Source organism: Perissodus microlepis, chromosome 8 (genome assembly GCF_051167445.1).
Source record: "Perissodus microlepis isolate ML-2025 ecotype Zambia chromosome 8, ASM5116744v1, whole genome shotgun sequence".
In the NCBI taxonomy this organism is placed as follows: domain Eukaryota; kingdom Metazoa; phylum Chordata; class Actinopteri; order Cichliformes; family Cichlidae; genus Perissodus; species Perissodus microlepis.
The window spans coordinates 28,029,784-28,052,303 of NC_140468.1; the positions used below are offsets into that span (position 1 = coordinate 28,029,784).

A 22,520-nucleotide genomic window follows, 5' to 3' on the forward strand; every position below is an offset into this window, starting at 1 on the left:
CAATTGATGGTTTGGAGGGATATTGATTCATCAGTTTTAAACAATAGCTTATAATTTTGGGTAATAGGCATTTGAGGGTGCTGATATTTAAAAATTGTGGGACCAAGTAGGTTTTTCTAGATTCAGTTGATTGGGATTAAAATTTTCCTGTATTATGGACTTTAGTTACTTATATTAAAGAAAGGTATTGTTGCTGATTCTATAGTTTGATATGGAACTTTCCTTACTGTTTTTTACCCCTTTCTCATGCCACGATGAAAAATGTAATATTTTCTTTCTCTGACAAATATCTGGAATGTTCCAAATGGGTGCTAGTTTACATGGGATAAGTGAATGCCATGGTCCTCCAGTCCTTCCCAGTCAACCTGCCTTTTCTGCTTTGTTTTGATCCCATTGTTCCCTGGACAGTTTTCCTGCCCTGAAGCCAGCCACACCCGCTGGCAATCATACTCACCTGCTGACGATGATTCTCATCACAGGCACACTATTTCACATAATGGCTGGACTTCAGCCAACACTGGATCATTGAATGACACAGTGCCTGAACAGTCAGTCAGTGCTATGGTGAAAGATCCCTTGTCCTTCGTCGTGGTTAGTCACCCAATTATCGTGTCTTGTTTAGCCAGGACAACAATCGGGAGAGTGTCGAGAGAGCCGTGCACCACTTGTAAATATTTCTGAATGGATTTTTGAGCACCACAGATCGAGAGAGGGATTCACTGCGTGGGAGCTGGGAAATCATCATGGAGGGAACCACGTTTTTTGGGACTGCTTCGCACGTCGTTGCTTGTTTCTTCACTGTAAATAAATTCACTGTCGCTTCTCAGGAAGTACTGCATTTGGGTCTTGTTTCTCCCACAAGCTTGACAGTGAAGACTTAATTTTTAAGATTAAGATATGTTAAGGCTTTTAAAGCAGTTTTGATGCTTAATATTGGAGTTTACAATTGGCAAATGAGAGATTTTTACTTGTCCATAGAATGCTTATTCTAGGTCCAGCCAAGCCCTGTCTAATATAAGCTTGGTTTAATCCATTTTGAAACATGTAGCAATCTATTGGATAAGAAGTAGCGATAAAAATGTGCTAGTGCTAGACCACCATTGTGCTTTGGGTTTTGTAGAATATTTAGACTTATCAGTGATGGTTTATTTTCCATAAAAATGGAAGTTTTGTTGGTGTCATCTGGGGACCACCGCCTCATTAGCACTTTCCCCACCAGTGACAGCAGCTGTAAAACAGGAACTCAAAGACTTGTAATTTTTCTGTGATTTAAACAAAGTAAGACAGGGTTTATTAGGGGTCAGTAAAAGCAAGTGCTTCATTTTAAGCGGAATCATTGTTTTAATGGTGGCAACTCATCTGCCCTATTTTCAGACTGTTGAATTTACATGGACAGTGTGCACTAATAAGAAGACCAGTAAATACCTGCAGAGGGTAAGGGAAGTCCTGAGAGTCAGCTGAATAGATAGAAGTTCCAGACAATCAACACCTATGTCCTGTACTTGATCACCTATGTCGGTGATCAAGTACCCTGCTGGGGTAATAAGCTGGCCAAAGGAGGAGATAGAAGCCACTGACATCAAGACCAGGAAGCTCCTTGCCATTCTTGGAGGGTTTCACCCCAAATCCAGCACCCTGAGATGGTGCGCTAAGAGGAAGGAAGGAGTCTAAGGACTGGTGAGCAGCAGAACCACTGTCCAGGATGAGCCAACCAACATTCATGAGTACATCAGAAGATGGCCACAACTGACTTTGTGATTAGTGAATACCTCAGGCAGCAGAAACCCAAGAAAAAAGAGGAGCAAAGAGAAGAACCATCATCGAAGGACAGGCCCCTGCATGGTATTTACCACCAGCAGATAGAGGAGGTGGCTGACATCCAGCAGTCCTACCAGTGGCTGGACAAAGCTGGACTGAAAGACAGCACAGAGGCTCTAATCATGGCAGCAAAGGAACAAGCGCTTAACACAAGATCCATACAGACTGGGATCTACCACACCAGGCAAGACCCCAGGTGTGCAAAGATGGTCCTCAGACAATCCAGCACATAACAGCAGGGTGTAAGATGCTAGCAGGCAGGCCACACATGGAGCACCATAACCAAGTGGCCGGCATAATATACAGAAACATCTGTGCCGAGTATGGCCTGGAAATGGGATACCAGCCCAGGGTGGTCAGGAATGACTGAGCTAAGATCCTGTGGGACTTCCAGATACAGAAAGACAAACTGTTGATTGCTAACCAACCAGATAGTGATGGACAAGCAGAGGAAGACAGCCATAGTGGTATAAATGACAGCAACATCAGGAAAAAGGAAATTGGAGTAGTAAGGGTTAAGAGAAGAACTTGAGAAGATGGGTGAACGGTGAAGGTAACAGTGCTCCCAGTGGTAATCAGAGCACTTGGTGCAGTGACACTCCCTCCCAGTAGATCCAGCCAATCCCAGGAACAACATCCGAGAGCTGAGAGTGCAGTCCTAGGAAGAACTTATTTAATGTGCAGTAAATGATGCGATGGATATTAATGTGATATCAATATCTACTTTAATCTTTAAAATCTTGATAGTATTGTTAGAATATTAACAGAAGTAAGTTTGTTGCCTCGGGCTGTTTCTAGAAGTCTTCTGAGTTTATTATATGTCTGCTGCTTCAAGAGCAGGAGGATCAACCTATGGTCTTCTTCAAAGTCAGACTTAATTTACACCATTATCCACAACATTGAGACAGTAATGATGAAGACCTAACAGCAAGTGATACTGAGAACTTCAGAGAGGTCACCAGGCACAGGTTCATAGCATAAATGCTAGTATTACGATGAATACATTTTGTTGGCTTCTCTGATTATTAAAGGAATTATGAAACTATAGTTGCCATGGTAAGTGACACCATGCATTATAAAGCACCTGGACTACTGTTAAATCTCACATGGTGTAATTTGACTGTGTCGCACAAATGCTGTGGCTTGTTCTGTCAGTGCAACCTAACTTGACAGAGTACCTTCATTTTAACCTGATGACAAAGCGCCAATGATGTTACATTTACCGTGTCTAAAATGGGTGACAGTGTAACTATTAGCTGTAATCAAACAGCAGTAAATATAGATTAGTATACTTTACACTGATGCTAGATTGTAATTTTACAGTGTTGTATGCATGATGTGTCAGAAATCAGTTCAGGTTGGTTGCCTTAATGTGTCAGTATATGCCTAGATTTATATTTGTAAGTGCATGTGTTTGTTTGTGTCTGTTTTTCATGGTTCTCACCTTGATACCTACTGAGTGTGAAACATATACTACTAATACCACTACATCTGCACTGTGTACCAAGTTGCCAGACTACCACAGTTTATCAGACTCAGACTAATCAGACTAATTACCAAATTTGAATCACCACAAAACTGTTCACATGAATAAAGCAGATATTTAATAAAAGTTTGAGTCATAATTTTCAAGAATTAGTCATGCTAACTACCTTTGTTGTAGACATTTAGGTAAAAATAGAGTTGCACAAAAAGCATATATCAGGGGAAAAGGCATGCAGCTCTCTTCAGCATTACAGTACAAGTTTTACATGACTCATTCTGCAAATGTATTATAAGTCTGGCTGAAAGGGAACACTGAAATTAGCTATCTGAAGTGTCACTTTGCTGAAGCTGTTTGGAATCATTATTTAGCAAAGCTCCACTGCTTAACCAATCATCCTGTGTAAGTTTTTTGTGTGTGTAAAGCTTCTGATAGCTTTAGTGTTTAAAATAAATGTACCTGTATAAACATGTACCTATTTGTAGTCTCAAACTTTTTCTGCAATTGCTCTTATTAGAAGCTAAAAAAAACATTATGCACTCTGTTTCACAATTTTATTGACATTTTATAACATTTTATCACTCATCATCCAGGCGACTTCTTCAGTCTCAGCTGACTGCAGGTTTCCCCAACATTATAAACATTACATTTGCATAATGACTGAAACTAGCACCACGGAAGGAACAATGAGCTGGGAGGTCAGTTCCTTCATTATTAATATTCAGATTGTTGTGACAATTGACCAACAACCACTGATCAGTTGATCACTGATCAATGACCATTGATCAATGGCCATGAGTACCATTCACAGGGAGGTGGTGATCAGTGATCACCCTTAGTGATCCCTTGTGTGTGTCAGGAGTATTGGAACAGTTGAAACACATTTTCTATAAACACCGCGTCTCTGTGACTTTTAAACCCCAAGGATCGGGTCCCCCGACACAAACAGAGTAACATAGTGTACGCTGTTAAGAGCCAGGAGGATTGCCAGGATTTATACATCCAAAGAACCAAAGAACCTCTGGCAAAGCAGATGGCACAACACAGACGAGCCACCTCATCAGGCCAAGACTCTGCAGTCATAACGACTATTGGCCATTGATCAGTGGTCATGGCAATTTACAGATTAATGTTCAAGGAACTGACCTGACATTCCATTGTGCACTCAGTGGTGCTAGTTTCACTCATTATGCAAATGTGCTGTTTGGCTGGGAAAACCTGCTTAGACTGAAGAATTCACTTGAATGAGTGAAGTGATGTTTCTACCACTAAAAACGCCACATCCACATGAACAGCATCACGTTTGGGGGATTTCCTTACCTGGATGATTGCGCATGCAACAAGACATTTTATAACAACAGTGAAATAAAGGACAATGGGACAGCATTAGTGAACTATAACTTATTTGTACTGCATTTTTTCTCTGGTTCTCCTGTCTTCACTGGAAGCCAGATCTCCAGTTTAATAGCCACTGCCATATGGGGAACTGAATATTCAATCTGGCTGATCTTGCACTTTCGTTCTTGTTGATTCTGGGAAAGTCAATCACAATTTTCACAGATGCAAAGTTCAAAACCACAGACTGATTTTCTGTAGTTCTACAGCTGGAATTCATATCATACATGGACACATAAATAGTTTTCAAGTTTGGCAATAAAAGGTTCAACTCATTGCAGCAGATAAGTGCAAGCAGGGACACCAGTCGTTTCTCAAGGTGCTCTGTCTTAAAAAATGTCCCTGTTATGTTTCTGCGTCTGCCTCAATCTCCTAAAATTTGTCCTATACACTACACAGGCTGTTTACTCCAGAGATCAGCTGATCACCCTGATGCTGGCTGGCAGACCCACAGATGTACCAAATGAAATCTGGAGGAAAACACAGCGAGGATGCAGACGTGGAGGACAGAAGAGGAGAAGGAAGGAGACGGTGAGACAGCAGAGGCTCGAAGAGAGAAGGAGGTACAAACCATGTCTGCTGTCTATTATAATGGGGAACGTTCGGTTGCTAGTAAACAAGATGGACGCGCTAACAGCGCTAGCACGGAGTCAGAGGGAATACCGGGAGTGTAGCTTGATGCGTTTCACTGAATCACAGATGCGCCAGGATGTTCCCGACGACAACACATCCGCGGAAGTCTTCCAAAGTGTTCGGGGCTGCTGGGACAGCACTGTGAGCAGTAAGTAGAGGAGGAAGGAGCGGGGTTTGCCATTCTTGTTAACAACCGGTGGTGTAACCCTGCCCGCATAACAATCTAAGAACTGGTTTGTTGCCCGGACGTTGAACTGTGCGCTGTTAGACTCAGGCCATATTATTTGCCCATTACTCATGTAATCTTGGTGGCTGTTTACGTTCCTCCCTCTGCCGACCTCACTGTGAGAACATCAATGGGCTCACTGAGTGTATCACTGACCACATAAACTTCTGCACAGGCTTCATTGTCCCAGCTAATTGTTACCCAAATAACAAGCTGTGGATGACTAAGGACATCAAAGCCCTCCTCAATGACAAAAAGAGGGCTTTCAGAGGGGGCAAAAAGAGAAGGTGAGAAGGGTCCAGGTGTTACTGAAGGACAAGATCAGAGAGGCTAAGGACAATAACAGGAGAAAGCTTTAGTGGAAACTATCACTTTTATTCACGACCAGGTTCAGAGGCAAATGAGGCGGCTCCACTCAGGTAGGTCTGCGGGACCAGATGGAGTGAGTCCGCGTGTCCTCAAGGCCTGTGGCCCCCAGCTTTGTGGAGTCTTTCATAAACTGTTCTGGTTGAGTCTGAGTCTGCAGAGAGTCCCAGTGCTGTGGAAGACATCATGCCTCGTCCCTGTACCAAAGACGCCACGTCCCAGTGGCCCCCAGGATTACAGGCCTGTGGCACTGACCTCCCACATCATGAAGACCCTGGAAAGACTCGTCCTGGACCAGCTCCGACCCACAGTCAGACCACATCAGGATCCCCTTCAGTTTGCTTACCGGCCCCACCTCAGAGCTCGGACCATCATCTACCTGCTCAAGTGTGTCTACGCCCATCTCGTCCAGTTGGTGAGATGTGAACTTGTGAGGTTCATGGGTTTTTTTTACTTTTCCAGTGCATTCAGCACCATCAGGCCCACCCTCCTGGGTGATAAGCTAACAGCGATGCAGGTGGGTGCTTCTCTGGTGTCCTGGATTGTTGATTATCTGACAGGACGACCAATATATGTGTGTCTTCCCAAATGTGTGTCTGACAAGGTGATCAGCAACACAAGGGACTGTCCTCTCCCCCTTCCTCTTCACCCTCTACACCACAGACTTCAGCCACAGCACAGAGACCTCCATCTTCAGTTTTCTGATGACTCTGCAGTGGTTGGATGCATCATCAGGGGTAATGAGTCAGGCTGTGGTCGACTCCTTTGACATGTGGTGTGAGCAGAATCATTTGCAGCTCAACGTGGCAAAGACCAAGGAAGACCAGGAAACTCTTGACCCCTGTTTCAATCTAAGGAGTCAACGTGGACATTGTGAAGGGCTATAAATACCTTGGAGTATGCATAGACAATAAACTGGACTGGACGTTCAGCGAGAGACTGAGATTACCAAAAAGCACCACTGAACGACACAGGAAGTCATTCCTGCCTGTGGCCATCTCCCTGTACAACTCCTCCATCTAACACACTGTAAACACTGCAATAGTTACACCCTTTTGCACATGCTCTGCAGTAAAATAGCATATGACAAAGTTCACAGGTTAGAGTCAAATGTCAATCATATATATTCTGCCTCTGTAATATTCTTGTCAATATTCTTGATATTTATTTATAATTGAGTGATTTGTATATATTAGTGCTATTTCCTAAATTTGTAAAATCTGTAACATTTTGGATTGTTTAAATAGTTTAGTCTGTTACTGTTACTGTCCTGGAGCAACTGTAACCCACATAATTTCCTTAGGGATTAAAAAAGTATTCTGACTCTGATTCTGATTTATCAGTACATATCCATATTTTTATATCTATGTGTAAAGACAAAGCTGACACTTGTGAGACAGCGATGTGAGCATCACAGCAGATGCCTTTGTGTCAAAGTAACTGAGGATAAAACACAGAAAAACATCAAGGAGATTTTCTTAGCCTGGCTTTTTATAGCACCTAGCCGCTTTAAAATATTCTGCAGTAGTTAAAAAACTGAAAACTGAAGAAGACCATGAATCAATATATGAACATTGCCTGATGCTGCTGAAGTGAAGCAGAGCAAAGTAACAGAGGTTTATTAGAGACACGGCTAAGCGTTTTGCAGTTTTGCATCATCTGTAAAACTTTAAATTTCTTGAACAGGTATTGAACAGCAGAAATGAGGCTTTCTTGTCAGAGGTTATCTTTGAAAAAAAAAGAGCAGCAGCCAACAACACTGCACACAACAGATAGACTGGTGCGTAATAAGCACCAAAGCATACTAAGCAAGAGAATAATGCAGAAAATATACATTTTTTATCATAAACAGGTCTCTGAGTACACTGGGAGAGAGTTCTGCAGGAAGTAAAAGCAAAGGTAAGAGGGAATGCATGACAGTGCTTATCAAATTTGAAGCGTAGCTTTGATCTTCTTTGAGAGTGAAGAAACCTGCAGCTTCAGAATCTGTGAGATGTCAGCTTTCACCATCCAGAATGTCCGTGTATGTGCCGTCGGGTGAACAGGGGAGCTCCACGCTTTAATTTTACATCTTTTTGCAGAACCATTTACCTGCTCTCATTTGCTGTTTTAACTCTTTGGTGGTTGTTCAAATAGTTTCGTGAGATTTAACCCTCTGGGGTCGCCGGACGCGCCGGCGCGTCAAAATCACATGACCAATTTAAGACGACACAGCTACAAAATGCAGCGATTCAGAGTCTCCATTTCAACTTGGGTCGAAAGTGCGGACTTCAGACTACATACCAGTTTTTGAATTGTATCGATGGGCCACGTAAAACCAGAGTTATGATAAAAATTACACGCGATGTTTTTTTCTGAACAAAACAGTGGCGTTTACAGCGGTAAGAACGGTAAAAACGGCGTTTTCTACAGACAGCGCTAGCAAACACTCTCCGCTTGGGAGTGAAAAAAGTAAAAGAAAAAACACCCCTTCCTTATTGGTGTTAGAGTTTACCATGTCAGCCAATCAAAAAAATGATAAGGCAACATGTGGCACTTGGTTGTTTAGGGAGAAGGGGAAGTTTTTAGGAGTGAAAGCGGGCGAGCGAAAGAAAGAGAGAGAGCGAGTTTTCATATGTGAGACATTAGTGACGTTTAGCGTGTTTGGAGGCTGTAGTTAGTGTGTTGTGTAGTTATTGTTTTGTATTGTGTGTCAGTTAGACTGCTGAATTTCACATTTTCTCCAAAAAAAGCTGTCAAAGGCAGATTCCAGTGTAAACGCTGTTCCCACATGGAAAACTGGACTGATGCACCTCCTGCTGTCAGACCTGCAGGGTTTAGGCCTTTGGTGTTCTCCTCTGTCTTATACTGAACACAAACTACATTTTTTGGACCTGCACAAATAATTTGTGTGCCTTCTTATTTGATGCAGCACAGCTGATTGTTCTGTAAATAGATTTAAATGGTTATATAAAAAACGCCTGAGGCCTTGGCTGCATTTTTAGGTAAATAGTACCATATAACTTTGTTGTTTGCAAAACTTGTGCATAATTTTTAGAAATATACAATTTCTATTTGCATTTCAAGTTATGAAAATGATTCGTTAAACATGTTTGTGGGTTTTACAGTAAGAAATATAACTTTTTTCTACTCGGATTTTGAATTTTTTGTCTTAATTTAGATCAACTGTGCTAATATAGTATACTAAAATGAAAAAATAACTCAAATTTCAGATATTTGAGGTTGTGCTGAAAATAATGGTACCAAACAAGGCAAGAAAAACATATTTTAAAGGTGAAATATAGAGGTAAAATCAAAAGTAGTCAAAAACGGCCAATTATACCCTGGACCCAGAGGGTTAACCTGAGATCCTGGCATTTCTGGCAAAATACATTTATTAGTTCTGTCAGCGTTAATCTCGTTAAAATGATGTTAATGCCATAACTGCATTAACGCGGCAAATCTCCGTTAGCGAGTTAGCGCGTTAACACTGACAGCACTAACATTCATATTTAAAAATCGATTCAAAATTTAATGAATCGATATCGCATTATTCAAACTACATTTTTTAAACCCACACCTATCTTATAGAACTTGAAATGTGTTAATGTTTAGTGATGGACAGCGAAGAAAGATCCAAATGTGGACTAAGGAAGGCAGGCGAAAGTTAGCAAAAAGCGAGGTGACGCAAAAATTGTCCACAGGCAAAAAACAAATCCAGGAAATACAGATACAGATACTTAAAACGGCTGCCTTATACCTGACAGGGCCATGCAACCATGAGTAGTAACGCCCCTATGCGGCATTTAGGAAAACCGTTGGTAATGTCTTGTGTATCCACCAGAGGGCAAGGAGCTGTGTAGTGGCGCATTCATTTACAAGCTTGCTAAACAATATATTTATACCTTGTAAATTTGTTAAGCTAGTCTATAATTATGAGAGAAGCATAACGTTGAACCGTTCTATAAAACACTGATATAGGTAAATGCTTGCAGCAAATAAAATACAAGTTGTGCACACTGAGCAAGCCAGACAAAAGGTAATAATTCTATGATTATTGCTGACCTGTGTTTGTGAACATGAAAGCATAAAACAAATATTTCATTGCACTGCTAATGTTCTTATATAAAGTGCAAAATGTGCTCCAAATGCACAACAATATATATGTGTGTGAGTATTTCTTATGTGATGCTTTGTTCTAAATATTTTGGGTGATTAACAAGGTCAGGAAAACGCTACAACAGCCACGAAACTCTGGCACCGTGCTTAAAACGGGCAATTCCTGCCATGTATGCTTTCCAAATAAACGTAAAAGCAGAAAGTCCTGCTTGCTGTTTGCCATTAATCTTAGTATATCACCTTTGCGACTGATTTTAGTGCTCTGGTTCAAAAATTTTGCGCCGTGAAAGGAACACTCCAAATCCAACAACTGGTACATGTCCCACAAATAAGTGTCCAACCTGCAGTATTTATTTATTTAGATATAGGCGCAAAAACTCCACGCGCTACAGGTAGGGGAGAATTAACTGTTATTAGTCTTTAACCTGGGCGTAATGAGCGACTAACAAAGCGCGCTCCCAGCCCCCACAGAATATGTGTTTTTTCAACTAGGCAATCGGCAGATTATTATCAACTGATAATTTTCTACATCGTTTCTTGGGATTGTGGAATCAAAGCTTCATCATCATCATATGACTCCTCAACCTGAATGCAGGGAACAAGCCAAGCAAAATTTATGGGAAACTGCGGGAACAGGCATGACAATAAATAAATAAACACTTTAGACACTTTAACACAATTTGTTAAATATATTACGTAGATGTCTTCACAGTAGTTTAACTAAACATGTACAGATTTCATAATTTCTAAATGTTACAAAGCCACAAACTACTATAATAATAACTCAAACAGAAGTCTGTACAAGTAACAGCCCAACAAACAATAGGCTAAATGAACAAAACAAACCCATAATAACAAACAAAACCTTGGGTCAAAAACCCTTATAACCTGACAAAGTCTATGAAATAAGCCAATTTTTTCTGTCAAATCTTATCAGCAGCTTCATTTTCACCACTTTGAACAACCCCCATTAAAAAAAGTGGAATAAGCAGACTCTCTTTCTTGTGTGTGTGTCATGTTCTTCTTTGTGTTTTATCAGGCATGGATGGAATGGAATGAACATTTACATAATTTACATAATGCTTTTCTGGTCTTTCTTACCATGTAAAGCTAGACAAGTCACATTGAAACATACATTAATTCAGTGCTTTAGATCAGTGGTCCCAAACCTTTTTTGCGCCACAGACCAGATTAACGTCAGACAATATTTTCACAGAGCGGCCTTTAAGGTGTCGCTTATAAATACAACAAAATAAAATGATACCACCGAGACAAAAACTGTGGTATTTTGTAAATATAATAATAAACGCAAATTCACTGTGTAATTGTGTTACTTTATTAGCACTGTCCTTTTGAAATGCGCCAACTACATTGAGAGTAACATCCTCCTCTCTGCCCCTTAATGCTCTCTGGTCACTACACTAACGCGTAAATATTTCTTTCAAAATAAGACACACAACTACAACACGATACCAAACGACTCAGGGACTGGTGGTTGGGGACGGCTGCTTTAGTCTATACAATTTAAACACTTTGTCTTCCTTACATCCATGAGCAAATTTGAAATCACCAACAAACCTAACATGAATGTCTTTGAACTGTGATAGGAAACTCCCTAATATTGTGTAGTCCACCCCTGTGTCTGCCTACACAGCTTAGGGAGTACTTGGAGAGGACCCACCCAGACACATGGAAAACCTGAAAACTCCACACAGAAAGGACCCAGCTGGGGTTCAAACCAGGAACCTTCTTGCTGGGAGATGACCTTACCCTAGGTCTGCCCTAGAAGATCTCACCCTAATGTGAACAACACCTACAGTATATTTATTAATACTCTCTTCTCTGATGTGTGTATGCATGCCCACACTCACCCCATCCGCCTTCTCTTGGGTGTTGGCCAGCATCTCCTGCAGGGCTCGTACAGACAGCGACTGCTCCAGCACAAAAGTGCAGATTGACAGATCTGGAGGTACATTCTGAAACAACAAGAAAACAGCTATAAATTTACATCTAAATTAAAACCTCCTGTCCACTATTGTGTAGGCCACCTTTATACCACCAAAAGAGCCACGGTTTATCCTGTGTGGCACAGGAGACTTTATTAAATCTATGATGAGTACAGCTCTGACTTTGTGCACATACAATTCTTAGTAAACACGTGAATCCTATAAAATATAGCATGAATGGAGCTATGAAAGCTATGAGGTATAGAGTAGTTTTCTGTTTCTGTAATGCTATTGTGGAAGCTGTGACACTCATTTAATTAATTAGGCAACTTCTCCAAAAGCATTTTGGTTTGTGATCTGATGATCAGGGTTTGATGAACATGACACATAATTACATGCTACAGCCAACACGTTCTGGATTTTTTTCTTCAGTGAAATCATTTTTCCCCACTCATTTGATGGTGATCTGGCTATTCTTGTGAAATAAAGGATTATTACTTATGTCAATACTGTACCTTGGAGTTTGAAATGGACTCGAGGAAGCAGAGTCTGTTCCCAAAGCCTTCAGCAGCAAGACAAAGTTTTTGTTGCTCCTTGTGGATTGTAGCTGAGCATTGCAAGACCACTTCATCATCCTAAACATAGAAAGAAAAACAGTGGGTCAAGACAGAGAGCTTAAAACAAAGGCACCAGGGAGCAGGGCTGTGCTGTGCATCGTTGGGGTCATTAATCAAAAAAAGTAAAACATATTATTCATTACCTTCCTTAAAAGTAATGTAGTATGCTACTTTATTACTTGCCAGAGAAATTTATTTGTTACACTAAACGATAAAACGCACTGTCACATAGTTACATTTAACAATGTAAACTATAGGCTACAGTTTCCCACACACCAACAGAAAATCCCTGTCCTAATAAGGGCAAACATGTGATCTTTCTTTTAGTGTTTACCTATTAACACAAAGCAACAACAATAAGCAAATATGGAAACCAGCCCAAAGAGAATTTAAAGCAACTGCCACAGTGATTTTACTGTAGAAACATGTACAGGTAGAAATGGAGACAACCCTGCAACCCTGACTGCTCATCAGCTTATCTACTGAAGTTCAGGGTCTGGTCTGTCTGTTTAAGCATGCTGTCTGTGTAGATGTTTGTTCAACCTAAATTGCATTCCCAGTATAATTTCTGTTCTGGATGCAATTTGCACCAATCCACCATTTTTCTTCCCTAACACGCTAAAATCATTGATTTAATGGAGCTGTAGAGGTCAGGCACAGCGTGTTTTAGGCGGCGGCCAAGGGTGGAGACTCTGGCAGACCAATCCTTGGCCACCAAGGCTGATGACTGGGACATGGAATGTCACCTTGCTGATGGGGAACCTGAGCTAGAGTGTGAAGTTGAGAGGTACCGGCTAGATAAAATCGGGTTAAGCTAAATGCACAGCTTGGGCTCTGGAAGCAGTCTCCTCGAGAGGGGCTGGACTCTGTCCCAGTCAGGAGTTGCCCTTGATGAGAGGCGGCAGGCTGGAGTGGGTATCTTGGTATCCCCTCGGCCTGCTGCCTGTACGTTGGCATTTTCCCAGTGGGCTAGAGTCCACTGGAGTCCCTGAGCAGGGGGTTCAAGGGTGCTTCACCTGGAGACTCTGTTGTCCTACTGGGAGACTTCAATGCTCTGTGGGACAGTAAGACCTAGAGGTCAATGTTGTAACCAAATGGTGGACACTGGAGGTGAAGGGAGTCATCAGACTGAAGAAGGAGTCATATCTGCTTCGGTCTACCCAAATTGTTATTATAAGTACATCTCTGCAAAACGTTGTATAAGGATACAACGTTTTGCAGAGATGTACTTATAATAACAATTTGGGTTATTATTTAATGTTAATAAGGATTAACATTAAAGAAAGTTAATAAGGATTAACATTAAAGAAAACTAAAAAGAAATATAGATCAACTTAAAACAAAGAATACTTTTATTAACATTGTTTTTTAGTGGAGTCAGATGGCATGTCAATGAACTGGTCCTCCTCTGCATAGCTGAAACCAGTTGGAGCTTGTGCATTGAAAGGATCTTTCACCCAGTCATACTGGGAACTGTTTTCAGGGAACTATGCGATCATTGCATATGATCGCATAGCTCTTTCAGCTTTCGGGTGAAAGAGCTGATCTTGCCTGTGACCTGAGGGAGGTGTTTATCTTTCCCTTGAAGCCGTAGATTTAGTTCGTTTAGCTTTCCAAATATGCCACTCAGGTAGCCCAGTTTCACCAGAAAGTTCTCATCACTACATTTTTCGGCCACTTCAGACTTGTGCTCCTGCTCCAAAAATATTCTCATCTGCTCTCTGAGCTCAAAAACTCGGGACAAGACTTTTCCTCATGACGGCCACCTTGCTTCACTGTAAAACAGCACAGCTTGATGTTCAGCTCCCATCTCGTCACATATAGTCAACAACAGGAAACAGTCAACAACCTGTGTCTGAATGTGGACAAAACAAAAGAAATGACTGTTAACTTCAGGAGAGCACAGAGAGATCACTGTCCATTTCACATCAATGGAGCCTCTGTGAAGGTCGTCAAGAGCACCAAATTCCTTGGTGTTCACCCGGCAGAGAACCTCTCCTGGTCCCTCAACACCAGCTCCATAACTAAGAAAGCCTAACGGCGTCTCTATTTCCTGTGGAAGCTGAGGAAAGCCCATCTTCTGTCATTCATTCTCACCATCTTCTATGGAAGGACTATCGAGAGCATCCTGAGCAGCTGCATCACTGTCTGGTATGGCAACTGCACCATATCAGAATGCAATACTCTGCAACTAATAATGAGAACAGCTGAGGAGATCATTGGAGCCTCTCTTCCCTCCATCACAGACACTTATCACACCTGCTGCCTCCGCAAAGCCTTAATGGAGGACCCCATGCACCCCTCACACACACTCTTCACCCTGCTGCCTTCTGGCAAGAGGTACCGGTGTATTCGGGCCCTCACTACCAGACTGTGAAACAGATTCTTCCCCCAAGCTGTCAGACTCCTGAACACTGACACACACACAAATACCTTCATACCAAGCACTTATCTGCACGATCACATACATGCACACCTTCATACACCAAGTTACTTTTTGCACAACGCTCAGTCTTTTGCACAGTTATTTTGCGCGGTTCTGTCTTTATTGTTCTGTTCTGTCCGGTCTTTTTTTGGTTTTTTTGCACATTGCACTTTGTGTAGTCCTGTGTTGATTGTCTGTTACATGTCATAGGTAGCACCATGGTCTCGTTTTACTGTGTACTGTACCATTGCACATGGTTGGAATGACAATAAAGGCACTTGCTTTGACTTGACTTGACTTGAGCAGAGAAGACTCTTGTTTTTAGTGGTCTGGTCTTTATAAAATTGACTACACCTACAATATCAGTCATAACCTTACTTAGAAAAAATAGGAAAGGTGCCTTGATGCCAGTGCTTCTCTGTGTATAACACAGTGTGTCCATTCAGCATTAGGCAAAACCTTCTTGATGAGCGCCCGAAGCCCTTTTCTCATCCCTGCCATGGTCTGTGCACCATCACTACAAATACCAATGCAGTTCTCCCACTTTAGCCCGTTCTCAGTCAGGAAGCAGGCCAGCATTTTGAATAGCTTTTCAGATGTGTCTCTGTCTCTGACATGTTTACAAAAAAGTAGATCCTCACACAGGAACTTTGTCATGTCACAACGTACATAAGCAATAAACAAACAGTCTTTGTTGCTTCATCAAATTGTAAGGCAAAATGTTTGTCTTTGAGTTTATCTACCAGCTGTTTTTTAAGGTCGTTACCAATGTCATTTATACGTCTGGTGACAGTGTCACTGGACAGAGAGATAGTTTTATTTTTGCAGCACTCGTGTCATCCAGCATGCCAGAAACCATGTCTAATGCTGCAGGCAGGCTCCTCTGCTATGGTGTGAGGGTTTTTGCACTGAGCGATTTGGTATGCCTTGTTTGATGCTAACCTTGCTCGCTGGTTTACTGAAGGAGCTTTCACAAAGCGGGATGATTGTCGGCAATATTCAGAACATTTTCGCTGAAAAAACTCAAGTGGTTTATCAGTGTGACTGGGATGTAATGTCTGTAAGTGGCACCTTAATTTATTTGGCTTCAGTTAAACAACTCCTTGGTAGCAGGGCCTCTGTGGTGGATGAGGTTCCTAAAAGCTTTGGGTGTTGTAGGGTTGTCCTGGTTGACACGCCTCTACAATGGTTCATAGAGATCACCAGCAGTACATCGGGATTGGCAAACCAGGGTGGTGGTTCCCATCTTTAAGAAGGGGGACTGGAGAGTGTGCTCTAACTATAGGAGGCTCACACCTCTCAGCTTCCCTGGGAAAGTCTATGCCAGGGTGCTGGGGAAAAAAAAAAAGAGTCCATCTGTTAGTTGAACCTCAGATGCAGGAGGAACAATGCAGGTTTTGTCCCAGTCGCAGAACACTGGACCAGCTCTATACCCTCGTGAGAATATGTCAGGAATCATTGGGAGTTTGCCCAAGCAGTCTAGATGTTTTGTGGACTTGGAGCAGGTATCAGGCACTGTCCCTCTCAGTATTTTGTCAGTAGTGCTTCAAGTGTATGGGGTGTCTGACCCGTTGCTACAGGCTTTTCGATCCTTACACAACCTTTGCAAGAGCTTGGTCCACATTGGTAGCACTTAGTCAGAAGTCATTCCCAGTGGGTGTTGGACATTAGGGCTGCCCTCTGTCACAGATTCTGTTCATTATTTTTATGGACAGAATTTCTAGGTGTGATCAAGTGGTGGAGAGCTTAAATGTTGGTGGTCTCAGAATCTCATCTCCACTTTTCGCAGATGATGTGGTTCTGTTGGCTTCGTCAGGTGGTGGTCTCCAGCTAACACTGGAATGGTTCGCAGCCAAGTGTGAAGCGGAGCCATGGTCCTCAGCTGGAAAATTTGGAAAAATTGGAGGGAAGCGTGAGATTGACAGACGGACTGGGGCTGCAGCTGCAGTGATGTGGATGCTGTGCTGGTCCATCATGGTGAAAAGAGAGCTGAGCGTAAAGTAAAGCTCCTGATGTACCAGTCCACCTATGTCCCTACGCTCACCTATAGTCATGAGCACTGGGTAGTGAGCAAATGAACAAGATCGTGAGTACAAGTGGTGGAAATTACCTTGCTCCAAAGGCTTGCTAGCCTCTCCTTTAGACTTAAGGTGAGAAGCTCAGCCATCCACTTAGCCACATTGAATGGAGCCAGCTGAGGTGGTTCGTGCATCTGACAAGGAAGGTTTGGGCCAGTGGCATGTCCCACTGGAAGGAGGGCGATATCGCTTGCGTTCTCGCTCGCTCACTCTCTCGTCACTGTCACTTCTAAAACTTTCTTCTCTTTCTAAATAACCAAATGTCACGTGTTCACATATTATTGGTTGCCATGGTATATTTTTCTACCAACAGGAAAGAGGTGTCGGGGTGGGGTTTTTTTTGTTTGCACTAAAGACGCCAATAGTATTCAGAAAAAAGCATTGCATGTATACATATATATATATATATATATTTTTTTTTTATTTATTATTTTTTATTTTTTGTTAATCATATCTCTGGTATTACATGGTCTATCAAAACTGAAACTGCCTCAGGTGTTTCCTGGTAGTCATCACTATTCTTTAAGTTTATTTTAAGGTGGTTGATATGGGGTTAGGGACGTTTTCCCTGGAGGGCCTAACCCGGGGGTTGTGGCCATGACCTGGTTAGGGGCTCTGGTGGCTCTTAGATGGTGTTTTCATTGTGGCTGCATACAGCGGAGATGGGGGAGGGTCTGTGCTGGCGGACGTTGGTTACTGGCCTGGTAGCCTGGCTGCTCCTGGGTGGGTCCGGGATGGGCGTGGAGGCTTGGGGGTCTGGGGGTGCTCCGCCCCCAGGCTGGGGCCCTGGCTGGGCCTTGGGGGCTTGGGTCCTGGTTGTTGTGTTGCCGGGGTTGTGGGCAGGTGCATGGGGGCTGAGCCCTGGTGCGGGGGACCTCTGGTGCATCGGCCCAACTGGAGGGCTCTCTAACTGGTAGGGAGGCTGTTACATCTTTGCAGGAGGTCTCCTCTCTACAGGAGCTCACTCTGCAGGTGGGGGAGAGATATAGGAGAGGTGGAGAATGAACTCAACCTGGGTGTCTATTGTCTTGTGTAGTCTGGAAGATGAGTGGATGACGGGGTGGGTGCAGTTTTCTCTGCGGTGGGGTCGGGTGGGCTGCCCCGGACTCTGTGGGGCTGGGTGGTGCTGCTGTGGGCCCCGGTCCGGATGGGCCTGGGCCCCCTTGTCCTGGTGGGTTCCAGAGTGTGGGGGTGCCTACTGGGGTCAGCGGGGGAGCTTGCCCCTCCCTTTCTTCCCTCCCCATCCTCAGCTGCCTCCCTCTTCCCACTCCACCACACCCACCCACACACGCAGGGCTTGGGGTGCAGGTGTGTCACCAGGGTGCAGGGGAGGCACTCCCCCTCTGTCCCCTTCTGGCCGCCTGTGCCTCAATTTTATTCTGCAACCTAGACAACCACATCACTCACACTCTCACATAACACATACATATAGGGCCTTGGGGGGGGGCACGTTTTACAGCATCCAGAGGATGGTCGGTGTATTCCAACCCACCTCTGGCGCTGGTGCCCTACCCTCAATTTTAAACGCATATAGACACTGAGGGTTTTCGGGAGGAGCCGTGCTGCTCTCTGAGAGGAAGCAGGAACCATGCTCTCCTGTGTTTTAAATGCACTTTAGAACAGCACACAGCAACACTACATATGAGCAGGCGTAGGGAGGTTTGGGGTCTTCACTCACCCCGGTTCTGTTAGCCGTCAGGGCTGGGGGGCTGGGAGGAGGTGCTGGCCATCAGACTGGGGTCTGGGATGCGGGGCCTCCCTGCTACTGCAGATAAGGAGGTGGTCCGCTTGCCTCCACCCCAGAGAGAAGGGTTACATCTCCTGGGTCTAGGTGCGGCTTGCCCCTCTGGGGGCGGGGGTACCTGGACCTGGGATATAGAGTATGTTTGGGGAGTGCGACTGTCTGTGCAGTGTCTATTTGTGTCTGTCTATACGTTGGGTGAGTGCCGAGTATTTGGTTGTGTATATGGGGGTGGGAATGCACGTCTGTGTCCGCGTGCGCCTGTTCGTCTGTGTCTATATGTCAGGTTGGGTCTTAGACTCAACCTCTCTGGGTACATCTCAGGCCCTCCAAAGTACGGAGGCCTATCTCCCCTCACCACACTCCCTGCCGGTGGCTGATGCCCTCAGACATTGGTGTGTTGGTGGTTCTTGTCGACTGGGGCTGGGCGCTCATGTATGTACCGGCTCACTCCTGGTGGCCGATTGGCGGGGCCTGGCGCCTGTGGATGGGCCCCTTCCGGGGGGCGGGGTGCCCTCAGGCCTCTGGCCTCGGGGCCTGAAGCTCGGTCCTCTCTGGCACAGCTGGCTGCCGGCAGAGCCCGCGGGCACGCCACTGCAACCCCCTCTGGCCTCTGCTCCGTAGCTGCTGGGTGACCTCTCGTTATGTTGCTCTTTTTTTGTTTGCTTTCTCTTCTATTTTTTTTTTCTACATACAGGTGATCCAGGTGTTTTGTTTGTTTTTCTTTCTTTCTTTCTTCCCCCTTTCTCACCGTCTCTTCTCCCCTCTGTTTTTCTTTCTCTCCCTCTCTTTCTTTCATTCTTTCTCCCTGTCCTATCCCCCAGTCATGTCTGTCCCGTTTGTAGCAACCGAAAATAAAATAAATTCATAAATAATAAAGGTCAATCAAATGGACCAATATGGCAAGGCCATGATGATCCACTTGGTAAAATAAATCCGCTTGGCATCTTTCTTGGCCTTAAGACAACAATTCTGATGGCTAAAGATCCAAACGGGACAAAAAAAAGGAATAAAATGTAAATTCAGCTTGTCATTTGCTTAATAAATAAAAATATAATTTTTAGTTTATGACATATTAACAGACTTTTAAATATTCTGTTTTCTTGTTTTCATGACAGGTGTTCTAATAAATTTGTTAAGCACCGTATGAATATATAAATTAGAAAGTTCGGTTTTTAACACTCTCACATGGTTACGAAAAACAATTGCTGAAGCTTTTTGTTATCTGTGGGAATGATGTTGAAATGATAAAGATTTTTAAACAGCCAATTTTTATTGTTTCAGTTAAGACTTTGGACCTGATATTTTCCTTGTTTGTTCCGTAATTTTACTTTTTTGAACACAGTGACTGTTTTGTTTCATTGGTTTTGTATTCCTAGATAAATCCAGATACACTGTCACAGAATAAACAGAAATCTGATCATGTTCTGTTTGGATTATACGGACACAGTTTTTTGCTGCAAATTAAATCTAATCAGCAGATTGTCTGTCACATCCCACAAGTGACTTGCTTGTCTCACATTGCTTTTAAGCTGATGCCTGGTTGTTTTGAACATTCTAGACTTTGGCTGACAAGGTAAGTCTCGAATGATTATCTGAGTACCGTTTACTGCTTTTTGGTTTTAACGACACTGATGGCAAAGTTGTAAGGAAATTCAATTTTTCATCTTTCTTTATGCAGCGCCAAATCACAACAACAGTCACCTCAAGACCTCAGCCTTCTCGTATGTTGTAATTTTAACCCAAGTCATCAGGTAGGTTCCAACTCTGTGTGTACAGAAGACACATTAAACAGTCTAAATTTTGCCACATACAGCACTTGAGCACCTGTCCACGCACTAACACATATCATGTAAAAAATTATATGATCACTGTCTTCCTTGCTTCCACTTATTGCAAAAACACAAAAACACACTGCGAATACACATATATAAGCTTAAAGCTCATTTTGACATGAAATTCTTTTCTAGATCTGAGTCAGCCCTCTTCTTCTCCTGCTCTCTCTGACTCCCACACACTCACTCTTCTCTCCTTCTCTCACCAGAGGACAGCCTAGTTCGCCCACTCACTGCGGTGCTCCCATGCCATGCAAAAATGAACAGTGTGTGTTTGTGTGTGTGTTTGTGTGTTCGTGTGTCTGTGTTTGTGTGTGTTTGAGGTTTTTGTGTATCTTTGTCCAAATGAGATATAATCGAGATCAATGATATCAAGTTTAGCTTCCTTTTATTTAAATCAGTAAAGATGATGTCAGTAATCACTTGCTGCAGTAGGTGTCATTATATCAGACAGGACATCCACTGGATTAGGACAGATCTTTTCACACTCTGCTGTGTGTTATTCTGATTTTTATTACATTTATTATTGACCTTTAATCTGTATTCATTCTAATTAAAAACTATAAATTGAGTGAATGTAAAACGATATCTCCATTAGGGACAGGAACTGATGAGAATTTAGATTCTGAGAATTCCATTATTGATATCACTTGTCGATTTGATTCCTTATCCATTCTCTTAATGATTCTCGTTGGCTACCGTTTGAGAGTCACCACCATTGCTAAGCAGCACCTTGAATCACCTTGTTGTTGAATTGTGCTATACAAATAAACTTGCCTTGCCTTGCCTTGCCTTGCAATGGAGGACATTACATTTGTGCAAACTAACTGCATGCTGTATGGTCAAATGTTTGTGCATGTCGGAGGTATTTCCCCTCTTTGTTTAGATGGACTGGTTCTTATATAGCGCTTTTCTACCCTATCTGAGTGCTCAAAGTGTCATTCAGTCATTCAGTAATTATTACACAGATTACACAGAACACTGTTCTTGAAAGTAATGCAGTACTTTACTTAATTACTTCCAGAAGAAGTAATCATTATACTATTCGTTACATTACTTTCATGTCACTGAGTAAAATGACCTGAAAAACGCTTTGTCTCATAATTAACGTTTAACAATATAAAGCTATAGGATACAGTCCTACATGCCAACACAAATCCCTGTGCTAATGAGGACACACATATGATCTTTCTCTTGTATTACACAAAGCTTCTCTTAGTAGAACATAAAGATGAGGCAAAAAGTAATAATGGTTCCACAATGGTTCTACTTTAGAAACACAAACAAGGAGAAACGGGGTTGCAGCCGGACCGCTCATCAGTTTGTTACCTGTTGAAGTTTTGGGACTGGCTGCTGGGCTCTAGTTAGCATTCACTCAGTGTTTAGCACCATAATGCAGTTATTTCTGTCCTGGACTCCGTCTGCACTTAACCATTGTGCTCTTAATATATAAAATAAAAGTAATGTCCATATCCACACTGTAGACTACACCACTGTTTTCCTCCTCTGACACACAAACTGAAATCAGCTTATTGTAAAAAACGAATAAGCAGCATCTGTCACGGCTGGGGCAGCAGTCGTGTGGTGTGGTGAGAAAAAGGATCCAAAATGCAGGTACTGGCTGGGGTGCGAGTGAGCTTTATTTACACGAGTGACAAAGTGGCAGAAACAGGAAGAGCAGAGCGGGGAGTTAACAAAACCTGAACTGGAGAAAACTAAAGAACTAACCTGAAACCATACACACAAGGGATGAGGAGCAAAAATGCACAGAGAATGTTGGGCAGAGAGACGCAGAATTTACACCGGGTTACACAGACGACGCGACGAGGAACACAGGCAGACACACACTATAAATACAC

General features: G+C 42.9%; 1 protein-coding gene across 7 annotated transcripts in view; it reads right to left on the bottom strand.

Annotated features, from left to right (window-relative positions):
- ryr2a (ryanodine receptor 2a (cardiac)) overlaps positions 1–22,520 on the bottom strand; it is a 263,162-nt gene that overhangs the window by 192,650 nt on the left and 47,992 nt on the right. For all 7 annotated transcript variants that reach the window (XM_084938488.1, XM_084938482.1, XM_084938484.1 and 4 more), the window contains exons 2-3: positions 12,481–12,600; positions 11,891–11,995 (exon numbers count right to left, since the gene is read on the bottom strand). In XM_084938488.1, coding sequence (XP_084794614.1) covers positions 11,891–11,995; positions 12,481–12,600 — 225 coding nt within the window. The remainder of the gene's footprint in view (positions 1–11,890; positions 11,996–12,480; positions 12,601–22,520) is intronic.